At 37.9% G+C, this 25,154-nt stretch overlaps 1 protein-coding gene and 1 non-coding gene across 9 annotated transcripts in view; one reads left to right on the top strand and one right to left on the bottom strand.

Moving 5' to 3' along the window:
* CCDC158 (coiled-coil domain containing 158) overlaps positions 1-25,154 on the bottom strand; it is a 106,896-nt gene that overhangs the window by 70,049 nt on the left and 11,693 nt on the right. For 5 of the 8 annotated variants that reach the window (XR_008660767.2, XM_055297260.2, XM_055297262.2 and 2 more), the window contains exons 2-6: positions 20,649-20,791; positions 13,463-13,680; positions 1,479-1,588; positions 1,010-1,337; positions 583-659 (exon numbers count right to left, since the gene is read on the bottom strand). Coding sequence is in view for 7 of the 8 variants with exons in the window: in XM_055297260.2 (XP_055153235.2) it covers positions 583-659; positions 1,010-1,337; positions 1,479-1,588; positions 13,463-13,680; positions 20,649-20,718 (803 nt within the window). In the remaining variant the exon portion in view is untranslated. Of the gene's footprint in view, positions 1-582; positions 660-1,009; positions 1,338-1,478; positions 1,589-13,462; positions 13,681-20,648; positions 20,792-24,736; positions 25,127-25,154 lie in introns of those variants that run through there. The other 3 variants (XM_063610351.1, XM_055297261.2, XM_055297263.2) reach the window with 3 other exon arrangements.
* LOC129492418 (small nucleolar RNA SNORD50) lies at positions 19,576-19,646 on the top strand. The gene has a single exon (XR_008660867.1). It is a non-coding gene; the product is annotated as a small nucleolar RNA SNORD50 (small nucleolar RNA).

Here is a 25,154-nt window from a genome sequence, read left to right as displayed (position 1 = left end):
AGGTTTACATTAGCTCTGGTCAGGTTTTTCCAACAAATGAGTGACAAAAACTCTCTCCTTCACCAAATTTTAGTCAGGCTCTTCTGAGGCCTCTTTTCAACTATGCCTCAACCTTTGGCCTGCCTAGCCCAGACCTAGCAAGAATCTTGCCAAGTCAGTTTAGTCCTCCCACCCTCGACATCTGCTCAAGTTCTTCATCCCCTGCCTTTGATATCTAAGCCCTTGGCCTGCGTTTAGCAAGAATCCCCCTACTCTTGATGCCTTTTCTCAGTAATTTTCCATCCACAGACCCCCTCACCATGCCCCCTGGCTATAAATCCCCATTTGGCCTTGTACTGGGAGCTGAGCTTAATCTCTCTCTCTCTCCTATAGCAATACTCCTATCGTAATCGTCTCAAATAACATCTTCCTTACCATTTTATAACCAGGGTCAGGAAAACAAAATTTTAACATGCATTTCCTATAAACCTATAAAAACACTTATGTGTTTCAGGCTGTTTAGATTTTGGAATTGTGGCTGAAACACTGTAAAACTGTGGTTTAGTTTCACTAGGCTTTTCTATACCTCAGTCAGAAACCTACCTATCTTGATGTTGTTGCAGAAGTAGTTCTATTTTGTTCTGTGATTCAGATTTCAGTGCTTCAAGCTGATCCTCTACCTGGTTTTTAAAAAGAGACACTGATTTAGTTACGGGTAAATATAAGGCTTGGAAAATCTGGAGATTTTCAACTAAAGGAATGCTTTAAATGCAAGTAGAAATAATACTAAAATCAGATATATTCTATCCCCATATTTTATTAGATCTTTTACTTTGTCTATACTCTCATGAAGCTATACAGGTAAACCAAGCTAGTTCCTATTATGAGAGATTACTGTGGAAGTAACTTCTGTTATTTCAGAAAAATGAAAACTTGGCTTATTTTAATAATTTTAAAAATTATACATCTAATGCTATTCTCTTAATGCATTTTAATATAAAATTATTTAAGTAGCATTCTCACCACTTACTGGAAATATCCTCCCTTTATGATAAGAAATCTCTGTCTCTAATTCTCTTAGGATTTTACTAATAGCTGAGCCCAAGCTGCGGAAGTGCAGAGTAGACATGCTGTCATGTTCATATATTTTTTTGCCTGAGGCTTCTTCAAAGTCAACTAGGATTGACCGGATTTCTTGAAGCACAACCTCATGACTAAGCATCATTTTTCGTAGTTGCTCTATCTGTGTGTTGCTGTCTTTCAGCATGTCCTCCTTAAGGCATTTGGCAGCTTCAAGTTCATGAACTGTATTTTGAAGCTGATTTCTTAAATCCTCCTGGGACTGACTCTCCCTTCGTCTATGAAATAAATGAAAGAAAATAAATAACATTGATAAAACTCATATTCACACAAGTTAGTTTTACTACAAAGAGTAAAACTTTAAAATAATTTCACAAAATGAAAATATGTGACTTTAAAATAATTTCATAAATCCCAACCTGATGTCAGCCATAGCATCTCTTTCCATTTGCATCTCCTGAAGTTTTGTTTGCAAATCAATGACTGATTGCCTCAAATAAAACTTTTGTTTCTCATGCAATTCATCGCTCTGGAAAAAAAAGCCATGCAAATTAATCTTTATTAGAGGAACACATTTCCTTATAGCTAGCAACTTCCAAAAATCTATATTTTCAATTCATTTTTATGTCTACTTCCTTCCCTCACTGCTGCAGTTCAACGTCTAACTAATAATTTCTCACTTAGATTATGAGAATACCTTAACTAGTCTCCCTGTATCAAGCTTGACCCCTTTTAATCCATTCTCTACAACCAACCAAAACTCTGCTTCTAAAACAAATCTTACTTCCCTCTCAACATGGAGATAGGAATACATTTTTTACATGAAAACATGAGAATTGGTTGAAATTCTGCACATAAAAAAGTCAATCCCTACCTCCTACCCACTTAAAATACCTGGCAGCAGACACCACCATCCAAAACTCCAGATGTCCTACTACAGAGAGATACACAAAGATTTCTAGGATCAGGCACTGAGGGATCTCCCAGCATAGGAGAGGCTGTAGGAGATGCTCCCGTACATATTTGATGCTGTACCTAATCCTCCCAAAGCAAAGCCGTCAAATTCTGCCCATGAATAGAAGGTTTGCCATCAGGTTTTTTATTGCCTAATTGTTGAATATAAACAGAAAACCAAAAACCACTGAACACTTGAAGAAAAATCCCAAAGTAATAAGTAGATCAAGATCAAATAAACAAGCAAACACCCACAAAAAAAAGAACCAGAGGAACTAAAGAAAGATAATGCAAGGAATAGAAGAACACTTCAAAAACTTGTATTTGCAGAGAAATTCAAGAGACATTATCAGCATAAAGCAAGAATAAGATGCTATGCCAAAGAAGTGATCAGAGGAGAAAGGGTAACGAAAATTAAAAATATGGCTGTAAACAAAAAAGTTCAATTCAATAGAAATGTTGCAAGTCAAGAAATGTCCTCCAAAGGTAGAAAAAGTAGACAAATTTTTGAAACAAAAAGTAAGAGACGTAGAGATTTAACCGAGGTGAAAATATGTTTCCAACAGGAACTTTGGAAAGACAGAACTGAAAAAACAGAAGAAAGGAAACTGCCAAAGAAAAAACGCAATTGAATTCCTCCTAACTGAAAGGCACACATCTACAGACGAACAGGTCTACTGAGTCCCTAGCATGGTGAATGAAAAAAACAAAAATTCATACCTAAGTACATTATGGTGGCATTTCAGAGACAAAGAAAAGATGTTAAAGACAAAATTCAAGTAAGTAAAAAATAAAAAATCATCTACAAAGGAACAAGAACCAGATAGACATCTTCTCAGTAGCAATACTGAATGCAAAAGCACAATATCTTCAAAAGATTGAGAGAAATTACTTTCAAAATTACAATCAAGTATGAGTGTAAAACAGAGTCATTCTCAGACATGCAAAGATTCATAAAATGTATCTCTTAAGAATTTAACAAAGACGTGTTTTGACTAAATGAAGAAGTAGATCAAGAAAGAAGACAGGAGAGGCTGGAGGCAGAGCAAGATGGAGGAATAGAAGCCTACACCATTCATCCCCTAACCCTTGCTACCCACAATGGGAACACCAAATTTTAAAAACTATCTGCACACAGAAGAGCACCATCATAAGAACACGAAAGTCAAGTGAAAAATAGTGAGGCAGGAAAACAGGGTCTGGAGGCAGGGAACATAAGGCTGATTCACACTTCAGCTGTGACAGGAAATATCGTCTCCTTAGGGTGTAGGCTGTAAATGACTTTGTAACTTTATTTCATTCTCCCTATTTACATAGGGCATACCCCCAAGTAACCAATGAAATCTTCTAGGGAGTATTTAAAATCCCCAAAATTCTGTAACAGGGCTTTTGAGTTCCTATGCTCAGGCCCACTCCCACACTGTGGAGTGTGCTTTCATTTTCAATAAATTCCTTCATTCCTTCCTTGCTTTGTTTGTGTGTTTTGTCCAATTCTTTGTTCAAGACGCCAAGAACCTGGACACCCTCCACCATTAAAAATAGTATCTGGTTTTAATTCATATGGTGGAAAGAGGCATTGAGGAGGGCAGGAGAGACAGTCGTGAATCTCCAATGCCACCCCTTCCACCATCCGCCAGCAGTGGCTGTGCAGAGAATCTGCGTAGGGGAGGGAGAGCACAGCAACTGGGGGATTTTATATTTAACTCAGTGCTGCCCCATCAGAGGGGAGAATCAAGCCATGCTGGGCTTAGAGGGAGCATTTGGACCAGCCCTAGCCAGAGGGGAATCGTCCATTTCAGTGGTCAGAACTCGAGTTTCTCAGCAAGCCTCACCACCACATGCTGAAGTGCATTGGGGTCCTAGGTAAACTTGAAAGGCAGCCTAGGACACAAGGACTGCAATTCTTAGGCAATTCCTAGTGCTAGGCTAGGCTTAGAGCCAGTAAACTAGGGTGGCATGTGACCTAAGGAGACCTAAGCTGGTGTGGCTAAGGGAGTGCTCGCACCATCCCTTTCCCAACCCCAGACGGTGCAGCTTGCAGCAACAAAAGTGACTCCTTCCTTCTGTTTGAGGAGGGGAGAGCAAAGAGTAAAAAGACTTTGTCTTGCATGTTAGACACCAGTTCAGCCACAGTAGGGTAGGGCAGTGGGCAGAGTCATGAAGGCCCCATTCCAAGCCCTACCTCCCAGACAATAATTCAGGATACACCCTGGGCCAAAAGGGAACCCATTGCCTTGAAAGGAAGAACACAGTCCTGGAAGGGTTCATTACCTGCTGACTAAAGAGTCCTTGGGGACCAGGCATGGTGGCTCATGCCTGTAATTCCAGCACTTTGAGAAGCTGAGGTGAGCAGATCATTTGAGCTCAGGAGTTGGAGACCTGCCTGACCAACATGGTGAAACTCTGTCTCTACTAAAAATACAAAAAAATAGGCTGGGTGCGGTAGCTCACGCCTGTAGTCCCAGCACTTTGGGAGGCTGAGGTGGGTGGATCATGAGGTCAGGAGTTCAAGACCAGCCTGACCAAGATGGTGAAACCCCGTCTCTACTAAAAATACAAAAATTAGCCGGGCGTGGTGGTTCACGCCTGTAATCCCAGCTACTCAGAAGGCTGAGTCAGGAGAATCGTTTGCACCTGGGAGGCAGAGCTTGCAGTGAGCTGAGATTGAGACCGCACCACTGCACTCCAGCCTGGGCGACAGAGAGAGACTCCATCTAAAAAAAAAAAAAATAAATCAAACCAAACCAAAACAAAAGTTAGCTGGGCATGGTGGCACATGCCTGTAGTCCCAGCTACTTAGGGGGCTGAGGCAGGAGAATCATTTGAACCTGGGAGGCGGAGGTTGCAGTGAGCCGAGATGGCACCACTGCACTCCAGCCTGGGTGACAGAACATAACTCCATCTCAAAAAATAATAAAAATAAAAATAATAAAAATAAGGAGCCCTTGGGCCCTGAATAACCAGCCGTGATACCCTGAGAGTATGTTTTGGGCCTTGGGCTCTGTGATGTGTTGGCTTCAGGGGTGACCTAGCACATTCCCAGCTATGGTGGCTACAGTGAAAGACTCCTTCTGTTTGAGAAAAGCAGAGGGAAAAGTAAAGGAGACTTTGTCTTACATCCTTGGTACCAGCTCAGCCACAGTGGGGCAGAGCAACAAGCAGGCTCTTGGAGTCTCCAAGTCCAGGACTATGCATTTGGACCTGGGCAGGGCAGCATTTCTGGACCTGTCCTGTGTCAGAAGGGAACCCAGTGCCCTAAAGGGTGAGTTCCAGGCCTGGTAACATTGACCACAAGCTGATTAAAGAGCCCTTGGCTTTAAATGAACATCAGTGGTGGCCTGGCAGAAACCCCATGGACTAGTGGTGGTGGCCACAGGGAGAAGTTCCTCTGCCTTTGGAAAGTGGAGGAAAGAATGGGAAGGACTTTGTATTGTGGTTTGAGTGCCAGCTTAGCCGCAGTAGAATAGAACATAAGGTAAACTGCTAAGGTATTTTGATTCCAATCCCTGGCTCCTGGACAGCATGTCCGGACATGCACAGGGCCTGGGGGATCTTACCACCCTGAAGGGAAGGACCTTGGACAAGACTCAGTGCAGTGCTGACTTCAGGTCTGACCCATCACATTCCCAGTGGTGGCAGCCACAGGAGTGCTTGCATAACCACACCCCCAATTCCACGTGGCTCAGCACAGAGAGAGAGAGACTCCATATGTTTGGGAGAAAGGTAAGGGAAAAGAACAAGAGTGTCTGCCTCGTAATCCAGAGAATTCTTCCAGATCTTATCCAAGACCACCAAGGCAGTACCTCTACGAGTCTGCAAAAACCATAGCATTATTGGGCTTGGGGTTTTGAATACCTGGAAAGCCTTCCCGAGAAGGACAGGCACAAATAAGCTCAACTGTGAAGACTACTACAAATAACTAACTTCAATGCCCAGACACCAAAGTACATCTACAAGCATCAACACCATCCAGGAAAACATGACCTCACTAAATGAACTAAGTAAGGTACCAGGGACCAATTCTGAAAAAACAGAGATATATGACTTTTCAGACAGATAATTCAAAATATCTGTTTTGAGGAAATTCAAGGAAATTAAAGACAACTCAGAGAAAGAATTCAGAATTCTATCAGATAAATTTAACAAAGAGATTAAAATAATTAGAAAGAATCAAGCAGAAATATTGAATTGAAAAATACAATTGATGTACTGAAGAATGCATCAGTCTCTTAATATCAGAAATGATCAAGCAGAAGAAACAATTAGTGAGAAGACAGGCTATTGGAAAATATACAGTCAGAGGAAACAAAAGAAAAAAGAAAACAATGAAGCACAGCTAAAGATCTAGAAAATAGCCTCAAAAGGGCAAATCTAAGTTATTGGCCTTCAAAGGGAGTTAGAGAAGGAGATAGAGGTAGAAAGTTTATTCAAAGGGAAAATATCAGAGAACCTCCCAAACCTAGAGAAAAATACCAACATTCAAGTACAAGAAGGTTACAGAACATCAGCAGATTTAACTCAAAGAAGACTATCTCAAGGCAATTAATAATCAAACTCCCAAAGGCCAAGGATAAAGGATCCTGAAAGCAGCAAGAGAAAAGAAACAAATAACATACAATGAAGCTCCAATACATCTGGCAGCAGGCTTTTCAGTGGAAACCTTACAGGCCAGGAGAGAGTGGCATGACATATTTAAAGTGCTGAAGGAAAAAAACCATCTACTGTAGAATAGTATATCTGGTGAAAATATCCTTCAAACATGAAGGAAAAATAAACACTTTTCTAGAAAACAAAAGATGAGGAATTTCATCAACACCAGACCAGACCCATCCTACAAAAAATGCTAAAGGGAGTTCTTCAATCTGAAAGAGAAGGATGTTAATAAGCAAGAATAAATCTTCCAAAGGTACAAAACTCATTGGTAATAGTAAGCACACAGAATAATATAACACTGTAATTGTGGTGTGTAAACTTCTCTTAAGTAAAAAGGCTAAATGATAAACCAATCAAAAATAATAATAACAACTTTTCAAGCCATAGATATTACAATAAGATTCAAAGAGAAACAACTAAAAGTTAAAAAGTGGGGGCACAAAGTCAAAGTGTAGAGTTTGTATTAGTTTTGTTTTCGTATGTTTGTTTGTTTATGCAATCAGTGTTAAACTGTCATCACTTAAAAAGTGATGGGTTTAAAATAATGGGTTATAAGAGAGTATTGCAAGCCTCACAGTAACCTCAAAGGTGAAAAACATACAACAGATATGCAGAAAATAAAAGCAAGAAATCAAAGCATGGTAGTGGGTTATCAGAACTTATTAACATTAGTGTCACTAGAGTTGGTATAAAACCAACTGCTAAATTTGACTGGCTTAAAAATAAAGAAATCAAAGCATACCACCAGAGAAAAATCACCTTCACTAGGAGGAATACAGGAAGGAAAAAAAGAAGGAAGAGAAGACCACAAAACAACCAGAAAACAAATAACAAAAATGGCAGGAGTAAGTCCTTACTCATCAATAATAACATTGAACATAAATGGACTAAATTATCTAATCAAAAGACATGGAGTGGCTGAATGGATTAAAAACCAAGACTCAATGATCTGTTGCCAACAAGAAACACACTACACCTACAAAGACACATATAGCCTGAAAATAAAGGGATGGAAAAAGATATTCCATGCCAATGGAAACCAAAAAAGAGCAGATGTAGCTATACTTATATCAGAAGAAATAGATTTGAAGACAAAAACTATAAGAAGAGACAAAGAAGTCACAATATAATGATAAATGGGTCAATTCAGTAAGGGGATATAATAATTTAAAATACATATGCAGCCATGACTGGAGCACCCAGATATATAAAGCAAATATTATCAGAAATAAAAGAGAGATAAGCCTCAATACAATAATAGCTAGAGACATCAGCACCCCACTTTCAGGACTGGATAGATCATTCAGACAGAAAATCAACGAAGAAACATAAAACCTAATCTGCATTATAGACCAAATGGAGCCAATAGATATTTACAGAACATTTCATCCAAAGGCTACAGAATACACAGCCTTGTATACACACAGGAATAGACATGAGAATGTTCTGGACAGAATACATTCCTCAGCACATGGATGATTCTCAAGGAGAGACCATACGTTAGGTCATAAAACAAGTCTTAAACATTCAAGAAAACCTGAAATAATATCAACCATCTTCTCTGACAACATTGGAATAAAACTACAAATCAATAACAAGGGGAATTTTGGAAACCATACAAATACACAGAAATTAAACAATATGCTCCTAAATGACCAGTGAGTCAATGAAGAAATTAAGAAGGAAATTAAAAATTGTATTGAAACAGATGATAATGGAAACACAACATCCCAAAACCTATGGGATATAGTGAAAGCAATACCAAGAGGGAAATATATAGCTATTAAATGCCTACTTCAGAACAGAAGAAAAACTTCAAACAAACAATTTAAACAACGTATTTTAAAGAACTAGAAAAGCAAGAGCAAACTGAACCCAAAATTAGTACAAGAAAAGAAATAATAAAGATTAGAGCAGAAATAAAATCAAAATGAAGAAAATAATACAAAAGATCAATGAAACAAAAAGTTGGTTTTTTGACAAGATAAACAAAATTGACAAACCTTTAGCCAGACTAAGAAAAAAAGAGAGAAGACCCAAATAAATCAAATCAGAGATGAAAAAGGATACATTACAACTGACACTGCATAAATTCAAAGGATAATTAGTGGCTACTATGAGTGATTACATGCCAATGAACTGGAAACATCTAGAAGAAAAGGACAAATTTCTAGACACATACAACTTACCAGGAGTGAACCCTGAAGAAATCCAAAACCTGAACAAGTCCCAGTAAAGAAAAGCCCAGGACCTGATGGCTTCACTGCTGAATACCAAACATTTAGAGAACTAACACCAATTATACTCAACTGTTCCAAAAAAATACAGGAAGAACTTCTAAACACATTCTATGACAGCAGTTATTACCCTGATACCAAAACCAGACAAAGACACATCAAAAAAAAGAAAACTACAGGTCAGTATCTCTGATGAATATTGATGCAGAAATCCTCAACAAAATACTAGCAAACTGAATTCAGCAATACATTAAAAAGATAATACATCATGACCAAGTGGGATTTATCCCTGGGATGCAAGATGGTTAAACATATGTAAATCAATCAATGTGATACATCACAACAACAGAATGAAAAACAAAAACCATATAATTATTTCAATTGAGGCTGAAAAAGCATTTGATAAAGTTAAACATCTTTTCAGGATAAAACTCTCAAAAAACTGGGTATAGAATAGAAAACAATGAAGCACACTTACAAGATCAACATAATAAAAGCCACATATGACAGAACCACAGCTAGTATCATACTGAAGGGAGAAAAACTAAAAGCCTTTCCTGTAATATCTGGAACACGACAAAGATGCCCACTTTCACCATTGTTATTCAACATAGTACTGGAAATCCTAGCTTGAGCAATCACATAGAGAAAGAAAGAAAGGACATCTAAATTGGAATGGAAGAAGTCAAATTATCCTTGTTTGCAGATGATATAATCTTATATTTAGAAAAACCTAAAGACTCCACCAAAAAACTGTTAGAACTAATAAGCAAATTCAGTCAAGTTGCAGGATACAAAGTCAACATATAAAAATCAATAGCATTTCTATATGCCAACAGTGAGCAATCTGAAAAAGAAATCAAAAAAGTAATCCCATTACAAGTTCCACAAATAAAATGAAATAACTAGGAATTAACCAAAGAAGTGAAAGACCTCAACAATGAAAACTATAAAACACTGATGAAAGAAATGGAAGAGGACACTAAAAATCAGAAAGATATCCCATGTTCATTGATTAGAAAAGTCAATATTGTTAAAATGTCCATACAATCCAAAGTAATCTACAGATTCAATGCAATTCCTATCAAAATACTAATGACATTCTTCACAGAAATAGAAAAAACAATCTTAAAATTCATATGGAATCACAAAAGATGCAGAATGGCCAAAGCTATCCTGAACAAAAAGAAGAAAACTGGGGGAATCACATTACCTGACTTCAAATTATACTACAGAGCTACAGTAACCAGAACAGCATGGTACTGGCATAAAAACAAACACATAGAACAATAGAATAGAATAGAGAACCCAGAAATGAATCTACTCACATACAGTGAACTCATTTTCAACAAAAGTGCCAAGAACATATATTAGGGAAAAGACAGTCTTTTCAATAAATGGTGCTGGGAAAACTGGATATCCATATGCAGAAGAACGAAACTAGATCCCTATCTCTCACCATATTTAAAAATTAAATCAAAATGGGTTAAAGACTTATATCTAAGACCTCAAACTATGAAACTCTATGAGAAAACATTGGGGGAAACTTCCCAGGACACTGGTCTGGGCAAAAATTTCTTGAGTAATACCCTACATGCACAGGCAACCAATGCAAAAATGGACAAATAGGATCACATCAAGTTAGAAAGCTTCTACACAGCAAAGGAAACAATCAACAAAGTGAAGAGAAAACCCACAGAATGGGAGGAAATACTTGCAAACTACTCATTTGACAAGGGATTAATAACCAGAATACATAAGGAGCTCAAACAACTCTATAGGAAAAAATCTAGTAATTTGATTAAAAATAGGAAAATGATTTGAATAGACATTTCTCAAAGGAAGAAATACAAATGGCAAATAGGCATATGAGAAAGTGCTCAACATCACTGATCATTAGAGAAATGCAAATCTGAACTACAATGAGATATCAACTCACCCCAGTTAAAATGGTTTTTACCCAAAAGTTAGGCAATAACAAATGCTGGCAAGGATATGGAGAAAAAGGAACCCTTGTACACTATTGGTGGGAATGTGAATTAGTATAACCACTATAAAGAACAGTTTGGAGGTCCCTCAAAAAAACTAAAAATAGAGCTACCATATGATCCAGCAATCCCACTGTTGGGTACATATCTCCCAAAAAGGAAATCAATACACCAAAGAGGTATCTGCACTCCCATGTTTGTTGCAGACTGTTCACAATAGTCAAGATTTGGAAGCAACCTAAGTGTCCACCCACGGATGAATGGATATAGAAAATGTGGTACTTATAAACAGTGGAGTACATTTGCCATAAAAAAGAATGAGATACTGTCATTGGCAACAACATGGATGGAACTGGAGGTCATTATGTTAAGTGAAATAAGCCAGGCACAGAAAGACAGACATCACATGTTCTTGCTTATTTGTGGGATCTAAAAATCAAAACAATTGAACTCATGGAGATAGAGAGTAGATGAATGGTTACCAGAGGGTAGGAAGGGTAGTGAGAGAGTGAAGGGGAGGTGGGGATGGATAATGGGTACAAAAAAAATGCAACGAATAAGACCTAGTATTTGATAGCACAACAGGGTGACTATAGTCAATAATAATTTAATTGTACATTTTCAAACAACTAAAAGAATATAGTTGGATTGTTTGTAACATGAAGTATAAATGCTTGAGAGGATGGATACCCAATTTTCCATTATGTGATTTTTTTACACGTTGTATGCCTGTACCAAAATAGCTCATGTACTCCATAAATATATATATACCTTTTTGTTTAATTAAAAAAAAGAAAGAAGATAGAAAACAGTGATTCCTGGAAACCATGGATCCAACCTGGAAAGTAGTGGCAGGAATCTTAGGAAGAGTTATACAAGACACCTAAGAGAAACTAATCTAGACTGGGCAAAAGGTCAGAAGACGCTTGGAGTCTCCTGGGTCAAAGGAGGATATAGAAAATCTATATGATATGTTTTTTTCTAATAAGGATAAGTAAAGGCAAATAGTATAAGGAAAAAGGCAATTAGGAACCCCAGTAAAAACAAAAACCTACAGAAGAAAGGAAATTTACTGATTTAACACATATTTATTGAAGGCCAATAAAGTGTCATACACTCTGTTAGGGGATAGACATACAAAACAAATTAAGACACTGTTTCTTCTCCTCATTAGTACCTCTGTGCTTCGTTTGTCTATATATACATCTTCATTAGTGTATTTATCATCGGTAATGCCACTGTTTATATGACAAGCTCACCTCCCAGACTATGAATTCCTTGTAAGTCGTATTCTTATTCATTTTTGTATCCCTGTGCAAACTGGGGTACATAATTTTCAACACTTAATAAAATTGTAGACTTTTTTTTCCTAAAAGTGCTCACACAATCTGGTGAGGTAGAACAATGTGGTAATGAGTAAAATTAGATGTACTAAATACTACAATAAATGTGCACAAATGGCAGTAACTGTACAGAGGAGAGCACACCTAATGTCATCTAGATGAAAGGCTTCAGAAAAGAAAATGCGTGGGCTGAGTCTTGGTGCGTAATAAGAGTTTGCCAGGCAGACAAGGTAGAGAAGAGAAAATGGCCTGGGCAAAGGCATGCAGGTCTGGAATAGTGCAGTATGTCTAGCAAGTGGCCTGATACTACCAGAATAGAGGTACCTATGGAGAATGGGTAGCATATGAGGCTAAAATATACCAGGGAGAGGTTAGAGCATGAAGAGCTTTGTATGTGACAGTAATGAGTTTGACTTTTAGATTGTTAACTACTGGGACCCAATATGCAATTGTAAAGCCAGTTTGACTCTACATAATGTCCACTTGAAATTTTTAGCAAATAACTTCTAGATGCTATTTAGCTATAATGTATACACACATATCTAAAAACCTACCCTCTCTACCATTGCTTTGTAAAGAGAAATCAGGTATTATGATAGCAGGACAGCAGGTCTACGCCAATTATTAACTATAAATGCAGACAAATGCTACTTACTGTAATTTTGAGTTATTCATTTCATTAAAATTTATATCATGAAACCAAGGTGTTTTGAATAATTATTTTAAAAAGAAAAATAAATATGTAGACTTTTCTTTTTTTTTTTTTTTTGAGACGGAGTCTCGCTCTGTCGCCGAGGCTGGAGTGCTGTGGCGCGATCTCGGCTCACTGCAAGCTCCACCTCCCGGGTTCAGGCCATTCTCCTGCCTCAGCCTCTCTGAGTAGCTGGGACTACAGGCGCCCGCCACCACTCCCGGCTAATTTTTTTGTATTTTTAGTAGAGACAGGGTTTCACCGTGGTCTCGATCTCCTGACCTCGTGATCCACCCGCCTCGGCCTCCCAAAGTGCTGGGATTACAAGCGTGAGCCACCGCGCCCGGCCCTAGACTTTTCATTAGCCCAATTTTAATACTGAAAATAGAAGGCACAGGTCAAATTAACAAATTTAACCAATAAACCCATTGTTAGTTTTTTCTTCCAGGAAGTTGTATAACTGGCTTTACAACTACATATTGGGCCTCACTCTTGTCCCCCAAATAGCATCAGGTGCTAGAAGAGAAGGCAACTCACTTCATTTAGTCTTCTCTGTAAATCTTTGACTTGATGTGAATATTCTTCCAAAACACGTTCAAAGTGTTCCTTTCCAGGAGACTGGATGATTTTTCTAGGAGAATTAAGTTCCACTTCATATTTAGGGAAAAAAGGAACTTGTGTCAAAGTCCCAGCTGAAGATGTGTTTTCAATTATTGTACCACGAATAGATGACACAAAAAACGAACTCGAAGAACCTAAACATTAAAGAATTCATTAATTAACTTTTTTTTTTTTTTTGAGAAGGAGTTTCGCTCTTGTTGCCCAGGCTGGAGTGCGATGGTGCTATCTTGCTCATTGCAACCTCTGCCTCCCAGGTTCAAGCGATTCTCCTGCCTCAGCCTCCCGAGTAGCTGGGATTACAGGAGTACACCACCATGCCTGGCTAATTTTTTGTATGTTTAGTACAAACGGGTCTGGTGAAACCATGGTCTGGTCTCGTACTCCTGACCTCCTGACCTCAGGTGATCTGTCCGCCTCGGCCTCCCAAACTGCTGGGATTACAGGCATGAACCACCACACCTGGCCCATTAATTAACTTTTTCATAAAATAATTTTGTGCACACTTTATGCTGATTCCCGTTTTGAACCCTGAGGAAAATCAAGGTCTCGAGGGGAAAATACGCATGTGAAGGGATAAAGCAATTTTGGCCTTAAGCTGATGCTGTAGCAGGATGAGACTGTTGGGGGCCTTCTTGGGAGAAGGTGAATGTAATTTGCTGTGAGTGAAATGTAAATAATTTGTGATCGGGGGGCAAACTGGTGGTGGTTTTAAAATATGTCCAAAAATTCTTTGTTATTCCTCCCTTGAGGAGGTAGAGGTTAATTTCCCTCCTCTTTGTAAGAAAGGGGAAGGAAGAGTGTATGTGTTTATGTGTGTTGGTAGCATTTGCTTAATTTTGGGAAAAAAAAAAAAAAAACACCTGGAAGAATAAAACAGAAACTCATAAACGCAGTTATCTATGGGGTATAGGGATATGTGGAAACAGAGTGGAGTGGTGCAGATAGGGATGGGAGCAAGACTCTATTTAGAGCATAGTGTTTACAAAGTTTTTATTTGTGAGCCATATAAATGTTACATGTATTCAAAAATAAAATTAAAAACAAAATGAAAATAAATTAAATACTAACAGAAACAAGTAAACCTAAGTAAATAGGGAAATTGATAACCACCTCACAGAGAAAAGAAGATTGTTCCTTCAAATAACATTAGAACACAGTGCTAACATTAGAACACTGTACAGCCAGCCTTAGTTACTTAGTAAGTTGTTAATGTTGGTAGTGTTGTTATAATTCTGAAACTAGTTCATGTGTATTGTAGAAGACAGAAAATGAATAAATGTACTGAAGTCTTTGGAAATTAGTGTTTTCACTGTAGGAAAGACACAAATATGAATGATAAGGAAGAACTCTATGGTATTGGATTTGAACTTGAGTTATCAGTGCTTCTAACTTACGATTTTTAAAAATCTACTTCCAAGCTTTAGCCACTGAAAGGTCCTAGACACAATGGCACCTCAGTAGCAATATGCACGCCTGATCTTGATTTCTAAATATGATTCCCTCCTAAAAGGAACAAGGGCTTCCTAACAAAATGGTTGAATCCAGGTCTGAGGGAACAGGCAAAATACAAGGTGAGCCTGAAACGTTTTGATATGCCAGAAAGCAATAGATTGGGGCCATGCCTTTAAAAAGACACAGGAGCCAGCTTTAAGGGGCTGGTCAAATTTGATACAACTGAGAATCAAAAACAGTAGTGACAGCAATGCATCACAGCACTTTGAATTAAAAAAACAAAAGATGGTTCTATAATGATAATAGGGAAAGCTGTTTTATTCCTGAAGAATGTTAGCTAATAACTATGATAAAATTAGAAAATCATCAATGTAACAATTGATCTAGGCACGGATCTTTAGTTGATGCTAAAGCCACTGGATGAAGGATTATTTAGTAGCAGGATATTCACAAGCTTTCAAAAGATACACTACGGATTACATATTAATTATAAAGGGGGAAATGTAACTTTCAATTAGTGGGATGTGGCATTATGTGTTCCCTGGTGTAGGCTGTAAAAGTATATATCACTTGGCCGGGTGTGGTGGCTCATGGCTGTAATCCTAGCACTTTGGGAGGCCAAGGCAGGTGGACTGCCTGAGCTCAGGAGTTCAAGACCAGCCTGGGAAACATGGTGAAATCCCATCTCTACTGAAAATACAAAAACTTAGCCAGGCATGGTGGTGCATGCCTGTAATCCCAGCTACTTAGGAGACTGAGGCACGATAATCATTTGAACCTGGAAAGCAGAGGTGGCAGTGAGCTGAGATCACGCCACTGCACTCCAGCCTGGGCAACAAAGCGAGACTCTGTCTCAAAAAAAAAAAAAAAAAAAAAAGCATACATAACTTATGTAAAACTCTTGTCAAATGAGTACAATCTAAATTTGAACATGAGAAACAATTTTTAAAATTCTAGAATGGGGACATTCTACGATACATTCTATAATAACTGGTCTGAACTCTTAAAGCCAATGCCATGAGAAACATACAGAGGGAGAGAGAGAGAATGGTTATAAATTTAAAGAGAATAAGGCGATCAAACAACCAAATACAATTCATGATCTTTGATTTGCTCCTAGATTAGTAAAAATACCTAAGACTTTTTGGGAGGACAATTGGAGAAATTTAAGTATGAACACAGTAGATGATACTGTATTGACAGTATTTATCTTAGATATAATAATGTGGTTTGAGAAAATCATCCTTATTCTTACTCCTAAGAATGCACATTCAGGTTTTAAAGCAAGAATCATGATGCTTTCAACTAATTTTCAAATAGTCTGGCAAAATAAGATACATATTATAGGTATAGAGATAAAGCAAATATGACAAAATGTGGACAACTGGTGAATCCAGTTGGAGAGTATATAAGATGTTCACTGTGTTGTTCTTTCCATTTCTCTACAACTTCAGAAAATTTCAAATAAAAAAATGGGAGGGGAACAACACACACTGGGGCCTATTGGGGTGCAGAAGGAGGGAGAGCATCAGGATACATGGCTAATGCATACGGGCTTAATACCTAGGTGATGGGTTGATAGGTGTGGCAAACCATGATGGCACACATTTACTTATGCAACACACCCGCATATCCTGCACATGCATCCCAGAACTTAAAATTAAATTAAATTAAATTGAAAAATAAATAAATAAAAAGCTGTTCACTGGACTTAGCAGAGGGGGAATCTGGCTACACTGGCCAGAGTGATTTCACTGGAATACTGGGAGCAAAAGCTATAAGACAGAAGCTTGTAGAGTGAATGGATGGTGAAGAAATGTAGCTAGGGAATACAGATTTTTCTTTCAGAAGGCACAGCTATAAATGAGAGATCAGGAAAGGATAGTTTGCGGAAAAGCGTTTTTGTCATTTTGGTTTGTGTGTTATATGTATTTGTTAGTGTTTTCAGATTGGGAGAGACTTGGCATGTTTTTATTGATGGAAAGGTGCAAATGGAGAGAAAGAGGCTGAAGATATGAATGAGCAGGGTGATTTCTGAGCCAGATCTCTGAAGGGGCAGAGGAGTTGACAGTGGAGGGCGAGAAGAAAAGCATGGGTAGTGAATTAAGAAGCTGACTCTTCCATTGAGCTATGGGAGAAGGAGGCATGGACTGTGAAAAATAGTGGGCCTTCAGCACAAGATATGAGGAGAAAAGAGAGGACCAGCATAGGGCTTCTATTTTCTCTAGAAATTAGTAAATAATGTTATCTGAGAGTGAGAAAGAAGAAGACAGGGGAAGGGAGTTAAGAATGGTGTGATTTTCATATGTTTATTGTGGCACTATTCACAATAGCAAAGACTTGGAACCAACCCAAATATCCATCAATGATAGACTGGATTAAGAAAATGTGGCACATATACACCATGGAATACTATGCAGCCATAGAAAAGGATGAGCTCATGTCTTTTGTAGGGACCTGGATGAAGCTGGAAACCATCATTCTCAGCAAACTATTGCAAGGACGGAAAACCAAACACCGCATGTTCTCACTCATAGATGGGAATTGAACAACGAGAACACTTGGACACAGGGTGGGGAACATCACACACCATGGCCTGTCATGGGGTGGGGGTAGTGGGGAGGGACAGCATTAGGAGATATACCCAATGTTAATGACGAGTTAATGGGTGCAGCAAACCAACATGGCACATGTATACATATGTAACAAACCTGCACGGTGTGCACATGTACCCTAGAACTTAAAAGTATAATAGTAAAAAAAAAAAACTCATACTCCTCCCTCTGCACTACCCACCCCCCACTCAAAAAAAAGAGTGGTGTGATTTTGAAATAAGTATTAAGGAAAACTGGAAAGATACCTGGCTAAGATCATGAGAAAGGTTTCTTAGCAGCATCCAATTGAGATAAGAAACTAACTTTGAAGTGGAAAATCCACATTTGTGTATTTTCCCTAGCAAATTCAAAATCTTGCAGCAGACCGTTGAATAATGGGGAAGGCAGTCAGCCTGATAAGGAATTGGTTTTTCCTGTAAGAGTGCAAGAGAATAATGAAGGGGAAAGGAAGTTGAGAATACTGGCAAGTGACTGGCTGAAATAAGGAATGATACAAAAGAAAGTGAAGATAGAAAGAGGTTGATAATTTTGGAGAAAATGGCAGAACCTAAAACAGTTGTTCCCAATCTTTGTTATAAATCAGGATCACCTGGGGAGCTTTAAAAAAAACCCAGCGGTGCCTGAGCTCCACTCTAGACCTACTGAATCAGAGTCTCAAGGTGTGGATCTAAAACATTTAAGTGTTTAAAATCTCAAAAAGTGATTTTTGATATGGGTCCACTACTTTCATGTGCAGAAAGTAGGTGTACTCTAGGAATAAGGGAGTGAGATGGTTGAAAGATAGGAGGTTAAAAGAAAAACAAACTTCTTTGCCAGTAGCACTCCCACCAGCATGGTGAATGTTCCCAAAAACCCACCAGACTTTCTGTAAAAAGTGTGGCAAGCACCAACTCCACAAAGTGACACAGTACAAGAAGGGCAAGGATTCTCTGCATGCCCAGAGAAAGCAGCATGATGACAGGAAGCAGAGTGGCTATGGTGGGCAGACTAAGTCAATTTTCTGGAAAAAGACTAAAACGATCAAGAAGATTGTGCTGAGGCCTTGAGTGCATTGAACCCAGCTGCAGATCTAAGAGAACGCTGGCAACTAAGAGATGCAAGCGGCCGGGCGAGGTGGCTCACGCTTGTAATCCCAGCACTTTGGGAGGCCGAGGCGGGCGGATCACGAGGTCAGGAGATTGAGACCACGGTGAAACCCTGTCTCTATTAAAAATACAAAAAAATTAGCCGGGCGTGGTGGCGGGCGCCTGTAGTCCCAGCTACTCGGAAAGGCTGAGGCAGGAGAATGGCGTGAACCTGGGAGGCGGAGCTTGCAGTGAGCCGAGATCGCGCCACTGCACTCCAGCCTGGGCAACAGAGCGAGACTCCGTCTCAAAAAAAAAAAAAAAAAAAGAGATGCAAGCCTCTTGAACTGGCTTGAGATATGAAAAGAAAGGGCCAAGCGATCCAGTTCTCAGTGTCATCTTTTGTTTTATTATGAAGACAATAAAATCTTGAGTTTATGTTAAAAAAATAAAAGACAGGAGGTTGAATTTCAGAAGTCTATCAGTTCTTGGTAATAAAATCCAAAATAAGGGAGTGGTTAACTAGAGTGAAGGTTAAAATAATAAGAATTTAAGAGGTCAAAAAGCTGTAAGTCTAAGATCTCAGATGGGTCACCCATGAGGACGGTATTACAGGATGATGATGCACCTGAGCAGGGAGAGACAAACCATGATCTAAGTGCCAGTGCCAATAATGAGTATGAGGATGTGGCTATGTAGGAAGTGAGCAAGTGGAGGTGGGCAGGGGAGATGGGTGTAGTAAGGTGGAGATGACAATGGCATTTTAGGATATATGAGCATCGTGAGAAGCAGAAATGTTATAAAATAATGGTGCTGAAAGAAACGTTTTTAAGCAGACCAGTAAAACAACAGATCAGTAACTGAGAATAACCTCTGCATGCACTAAAAGAATGAGTTACATCTGTGATTATCCTATTTCGAACCTGAATGTCTACTAGAAAAAACTTATATGAATCTGGCTTCTGAGATAGACCATTAAATTGAAAAGAAAAAAAGAATGAGGAGAGAGGGGCAAGGAAAGGAAAGTGCAGGTCATTTGCCTGATTGCCCTTGAATGCATTCTCTGTCCTTCCCCTTCTCTGTTGAGTGTTGTAGGTTCCCTTTCTAGTTCTCTTCCAGGTAGGTTTGCAATGGGAAGAGCTGGCAGAAGAGCTGGAAGCAGCAGAAGAGGGGAAGCCAAGGTCATGGTCCTCTCACTGTCTCAGATGAGGATCTAGTAGTTAGTGGTGGCTTCAGCTCCTTCCAGGCAGCCCTCTCTGTGGTTCTACCTCTAGCTTCCACGCCCTTGCAACAGCTGCTTTTCTCATTGTCCTTCTAGCCAAAGGCATGCTTGGTAGCAGCTTCCTGCAGTTGGTAATTTCTGTGTTGTTTCATCCCTCTGGGCTTTGCAGCTCTTTCAACACCTATGTAACCATTCCCTGTATTAAATTCCAACTATTTATTCCATCTGTGTCTGTTTTCCTGACATAGGAATCACCTTTTGATTGAAATAATTTGGATCAGAAGTGATGGGGGCCTGAACCAGAACACCAGTAATGGAAATGGAGAGGGAAAAAATGGATTCAAGAGACATTTCAAAGGTAAAATCAGCAGGGCCTCAGTACCTGACTGGATGTAGCAGCACGTGAGGAAAAAGAAATGAAATGATACAAAATTCTGACTTAGGGCAGACCAAGGAAGGCAGACTAGGAAGACACAGGAGGAACAGAAGGCATTAGGGAGGCATGGTGCATGTTGAGGCTGAAGTACCTCAATGTAGAAACATTTTTTAAAACAAAAAATTCCTTAAAAGACAAGGGAATCTCTCCTTCAAAAAGTAGAATTATAAACAATATGGTAAGACATTCATGATCATGGTCTGTAACCCACAAGGTTAAAAACAAAACATACTAGAAACAGCAGCTTGAATGAATATCATGAAGATTGGTTAATTCTATTTTTTTCCCATTTTGTTTTATAAACAGCACATACCTCCATTAGATGTGACACCACTACTTGATAAAAGATCTTCATTATTTGATTCACAAGCTTTTGATTCCATATTAAATACTGCTACTTTTTCTTAGAGATCTTGAAGTATGAATGGTTCCCTCTTTGGTTCTTTTGGTTCCTGTCTATGAAAGACAGAGATTCAATCTTTATTAACAAGGTACTATGTGAAAAAAGTTCATAGAAGAACAGGAACTGACTTTTTAACATTTGAAATTTAGTAATAATTTCTTCTCCAGAAAAATTATTTATACAGAAATACATTATATTACATAAAATTAATAAGTGAATACAATCTTATGGTGAAAATTATTGATTTTAATGGCCAAGTAGATTATTAAAGACAACCTGAAAATAAGAAACTAATTATTGTGGTAATTAGTGCTCTGATTTGGGGTACAGGTTGCTCATAAAGTTACACTGTCAAATAATGGAAGAAAATATCTCCTTAGCAAAAACCACAAATCATCAAAATAGAAGTCACTAATAAAAGTTGAAGAACTTCTCTGATGTCAAATAGTGCTCACAATTTTCATTTAAGCTAAGAGGAGAATTCTAAATGTGGAGAACAATGGTGGTGGTCTGATTTCAAATCTTCCTCTCATCCTCCCAAATAACCATAAAATCAACCAGGGACTCCACACCCCTAGCATCACTGGAAGGCAGAGAGTACCACAACCTTCAAATAATCTGCAAGTAGAGGGAAAAGCTTTTTCCAAAACAATTCCCGCAGCCCACCTACCAACACTATAAGCCTAGGGGTACAGAAAATGGGAGGGAAGAGGTAAGCAGAAGACAGAAAAAGTACAGATAAATTCACCCCCAGAGGTGAAAAAGTAAAGGCCAAAATATTAAGCACAGGTTGGAACTTGATAGTCCATAGCCCTGACAATGGGGTAAGAGTTTGAGGGAGTAGCGGCCTCAGAGAAGCAGTGTTTCTTGGGGTGAATGAGATATAGAGAGAAAAAATGGTCTCCCCTAGGGACATGGCAGTCAAAGGAAAGAAGGAAATGAGAGAGAAACACTAAGGAACCAGCAGAAACAAAACACAAGCTAGATACACCACCCTTCGTCCACCCTTCCCACCCAACACCACTACCCATAAAGAAACTGCATGGCAGAAGGCAGTCTCAAAGTAGGAACCTTGTCCGCAAAATGAATAGGAATCAATAAAAGCAGACTATATCTGCTGCAAAATGTCAGAAAACATGAATACAATCTTTTCTGCTGATGAAAAGTCTCTCCCACAAACAACAAATATGAAGCCAAAGAAAACTGAAAGATAATACTCCAAACTGAACCCAGTAGGCTCAAACAAGAATTTAAGGGTATGAAAAATCACCCCTGAATTAGAAATGTAAAGCCAAAGAATAAAAATGGACAAGAAACAAAACAAGCAAACAAACAAACAGGAAGAGGTGAAATGAGAGTTGATTAAAGTTAGGAAAGACAGAGAAATAAAACACAAAATTATATCAGAAATAAAGACTGAATCACAAAGTACACAAGCAATGACAGGTTGTAATAAAAATTTAATAAAGGCACTGAAGAAAATCAGGAAAGCCACCACGAGAATAAAAAATAAAATAAAGAAGTAAAAAGGGTGAGAGCTGGGCGTGGTGGCTCACGCCTGTAATCCCAGCACTTAGAGATGCAGAAGCAGGAGGATAGCTTGAACCCTGGAGTTCAAGACCTGCCTGGGCAATAGGGCAAGACCCCATTCTCCACAAAAAGGAAGAAAAGGAAACAAAACAAAAAAAAGAGTGAGAGAGGACTGAAATTGAAGATATGTAAATGAGGTTGAATATAATGTAACTGGGTTTCCTAAAGGAAAAACATGAAACAGAACTATTATTTAAAACTATAATCCAAGAAAATTTTCTAGAAATAACGACCTGAATCTACACATTTTCCATACCAGGGAAAAGTGATCAAGAATGATAAACTCTGAGACATACACTAGTAAAACAATATTAAGACTTTAAAGATAATGAAAAAATCCTCAGTGCCTCCAGGCAAAAAAGATGAAATTTACAAAGGCAAGAAGATTAGACTGGCACCAGGTTATTAAAAAACAATACACACAGTAACGCAAGAGTGGAGTAGTACTTTCAAGAAGGGAAAGAAAGGACAAACCAAGGATATTAGAGCCAGCCAAGATGTCCTTCAAAAGGTTTGAAGCCACAAAAAAGCAGTTTTGACTGTACCGGGACACTGTGCCGTGTGCCTCTGCTGAGGATTCTACTAGAGCAGATGAGCCTCATTCACACAAAAGACCACTGTAAAATGTGTCAGTGTCTACAACTGGTGAAGATCTTCAAGGTTTTGTGTAGGTTCTAAATTTTTAAAAGTAAATTTGAAAAAAAGGATAAAGACAAACATTTAAAAAACAAGACTGGGAAAACTGCAAGGGGACTAATGGTGAATATTTAAATATTCAATTACAGAGTTGAGAAAAACAAAGGTGAGGTAATGGCACTGAATAGTGATATAAATATTATGTGCATGACAAAGGAGAATAAATGTAACTAAAAACGGAAGGAAGAGGGAGAACAGCGGACAGTAAAAGACCATTGACTGTTATAAATGGAATAGACAGTAGTCAAAGGACACCACTTAAAACTGAGAAAAAGTAAAAGGTCAAGTAAGAAAAAGGGGGTTTAAAAGTGCACTATAAAAAGCATAAGTACAAAAGTAATCACTAGAGTAAAAATACAAACCTTCTTAAATGACAAAGAATTTTAAAGGGAAACATAAAGAAGAAACGCCAAATAAAGAAACTCTAGCAAATATAACACATTCAGTAATTACGTGCACAAGATAATATAATGATGTGAAAAAAATACCACAGAATTTAGACCAAACAATCATGTTGATAAATGTAAGAGGACTTAACTTGCCTATTGGAAGAAAAGGATTTTAAAAAAACAACTCTGCTATGTACAAAAAAGTATGCCTAAAAACACACACAGATATTCAAAAAGACTAAAAATAAAAGGATGAACAAAAATTTGCCAGGCAACTGAAAACAACAAGAAAGCATGGGTTAAAATCCTAATACCAGACTAAGTTGTCTTCAAGCCAGAGAGCATTAACTAAAACAAAGTGCAGTGCACTTGAAGTTAAAAGCCACATTGCACAATAAAGATATGTACCATATAACACAACAATCACTTGGATAAAGCATAAATCCACAGAAGATACAGTAAGAACTGCAAACACAGTAATAATGGGAGGCTTTAACAGACAATTAGTATGAGATAGGCCAAGTGGACAAAAAATAAGTAGAGATGTAAAAGATTTAGAAGAACTAATCACTAAGGTAGACCTTTTGGCTATATACTAAACACTATACTTTGATAACAGACAATATACTTTCCTCTCCAAGGGCACATGACACATTCACAAAAATCAGTCATATTCTGGGGCACAAATAAAAGATCAGTAGGTCCCATAAAGTAGAAATGTTACAAACAACATCTTCTGGTCACAGTATAATAAAGCTAAAAATTAAAATCAAAATCTCCAAATTAAAAAGGTCTTTCCACCTGGAAATTAAAAGGCCTTCTGTTAAACAACTCCTGTGTGATAAGGGAAATACAAGCTGAAATTAAATAATTTCTGAAAAATAATAATGAAAATAGTACATATCAATCTGTGACATACATTAAAATAGTAAAAAGATGAAAATTCTCAGCCCTGGACACCTATATCAATAAAAATGAAATAATAAAAGTAAATTAATTAAGTTTCTAACATAAAAACATAGAAAAATGGGTGAACTAAAAGAAAGCACAAGTAGGAAATAATAAATACAAAAGCAGAAATTAAGATGGAAAAAAGAAAAACAATTAGTCAAATTCATGAATCAAAATCTTGATTCTTTAAAAAACAAAACGAAATAGATGTGGGTGAGGACCACTAAAGTGATGGGAAGAGGAAGATCACGTAACACACTGCTTATCATTTTTACATTAATTCATGATTGTAAGCATAAAGTGTTTAAAAATTTTAAAAAACTCTGAGCTTAACAGTTTTTATTAAACAGAATTCATTTTTATTTCACTCACATTTTCTTCCTTTTGATTACTGAGATGCCACCTGTCAAAACTACAATTAACGATAGAGCATATCTACCTTAATATGTTTCGTGCTATCGTTTTTTAGGAAGTAAGTAGTAGGTAGGGAGATATTCCATAAAGAATTACAACAAATAGAATGTTAGTCAAGATTGCTAGGCAATTTAAATGTTCTAAATAGAAGAGACTGCTACTTCAGGAAAAAAAAACCTTGCCTACTGAAAGAAAAGGATTTTCAAATTGGCTTATAAAAAATGACTCTATGCTGTGTACAAGAAACATGCCTTCTCATTTAAACGAGTTTCATTGTGAATGTTTGTTGTATAACTTTACTGATACACTAACATGATACATTTTGGGATTCTTCAGGATAATGAATGACACTAAGAGACTTCAAATTGCTGAGTAA

Source organism: Symphalangus syndactylus, chromosome 10, assembly GCF_028878055.3.
Source record: "Symphalangus syndactylus isolate Jambi chromosome 10, NHGRI_mSymSyn1-v2.1_pri, whole genome shotgun sequence".
Taxonomy (NCBI): domain Eukaryota; kingdom Metazoa; phylum Chordata; class Mammalia; order Primates; family Hylobatidae; genus Symphalangus; species Symphalangus syndactylus.
The sequence above is the reverse complement of the archived record's forward strand: the minus strand, read 5'-3'. Positions and strand labels throughout refer to the sequence as shown.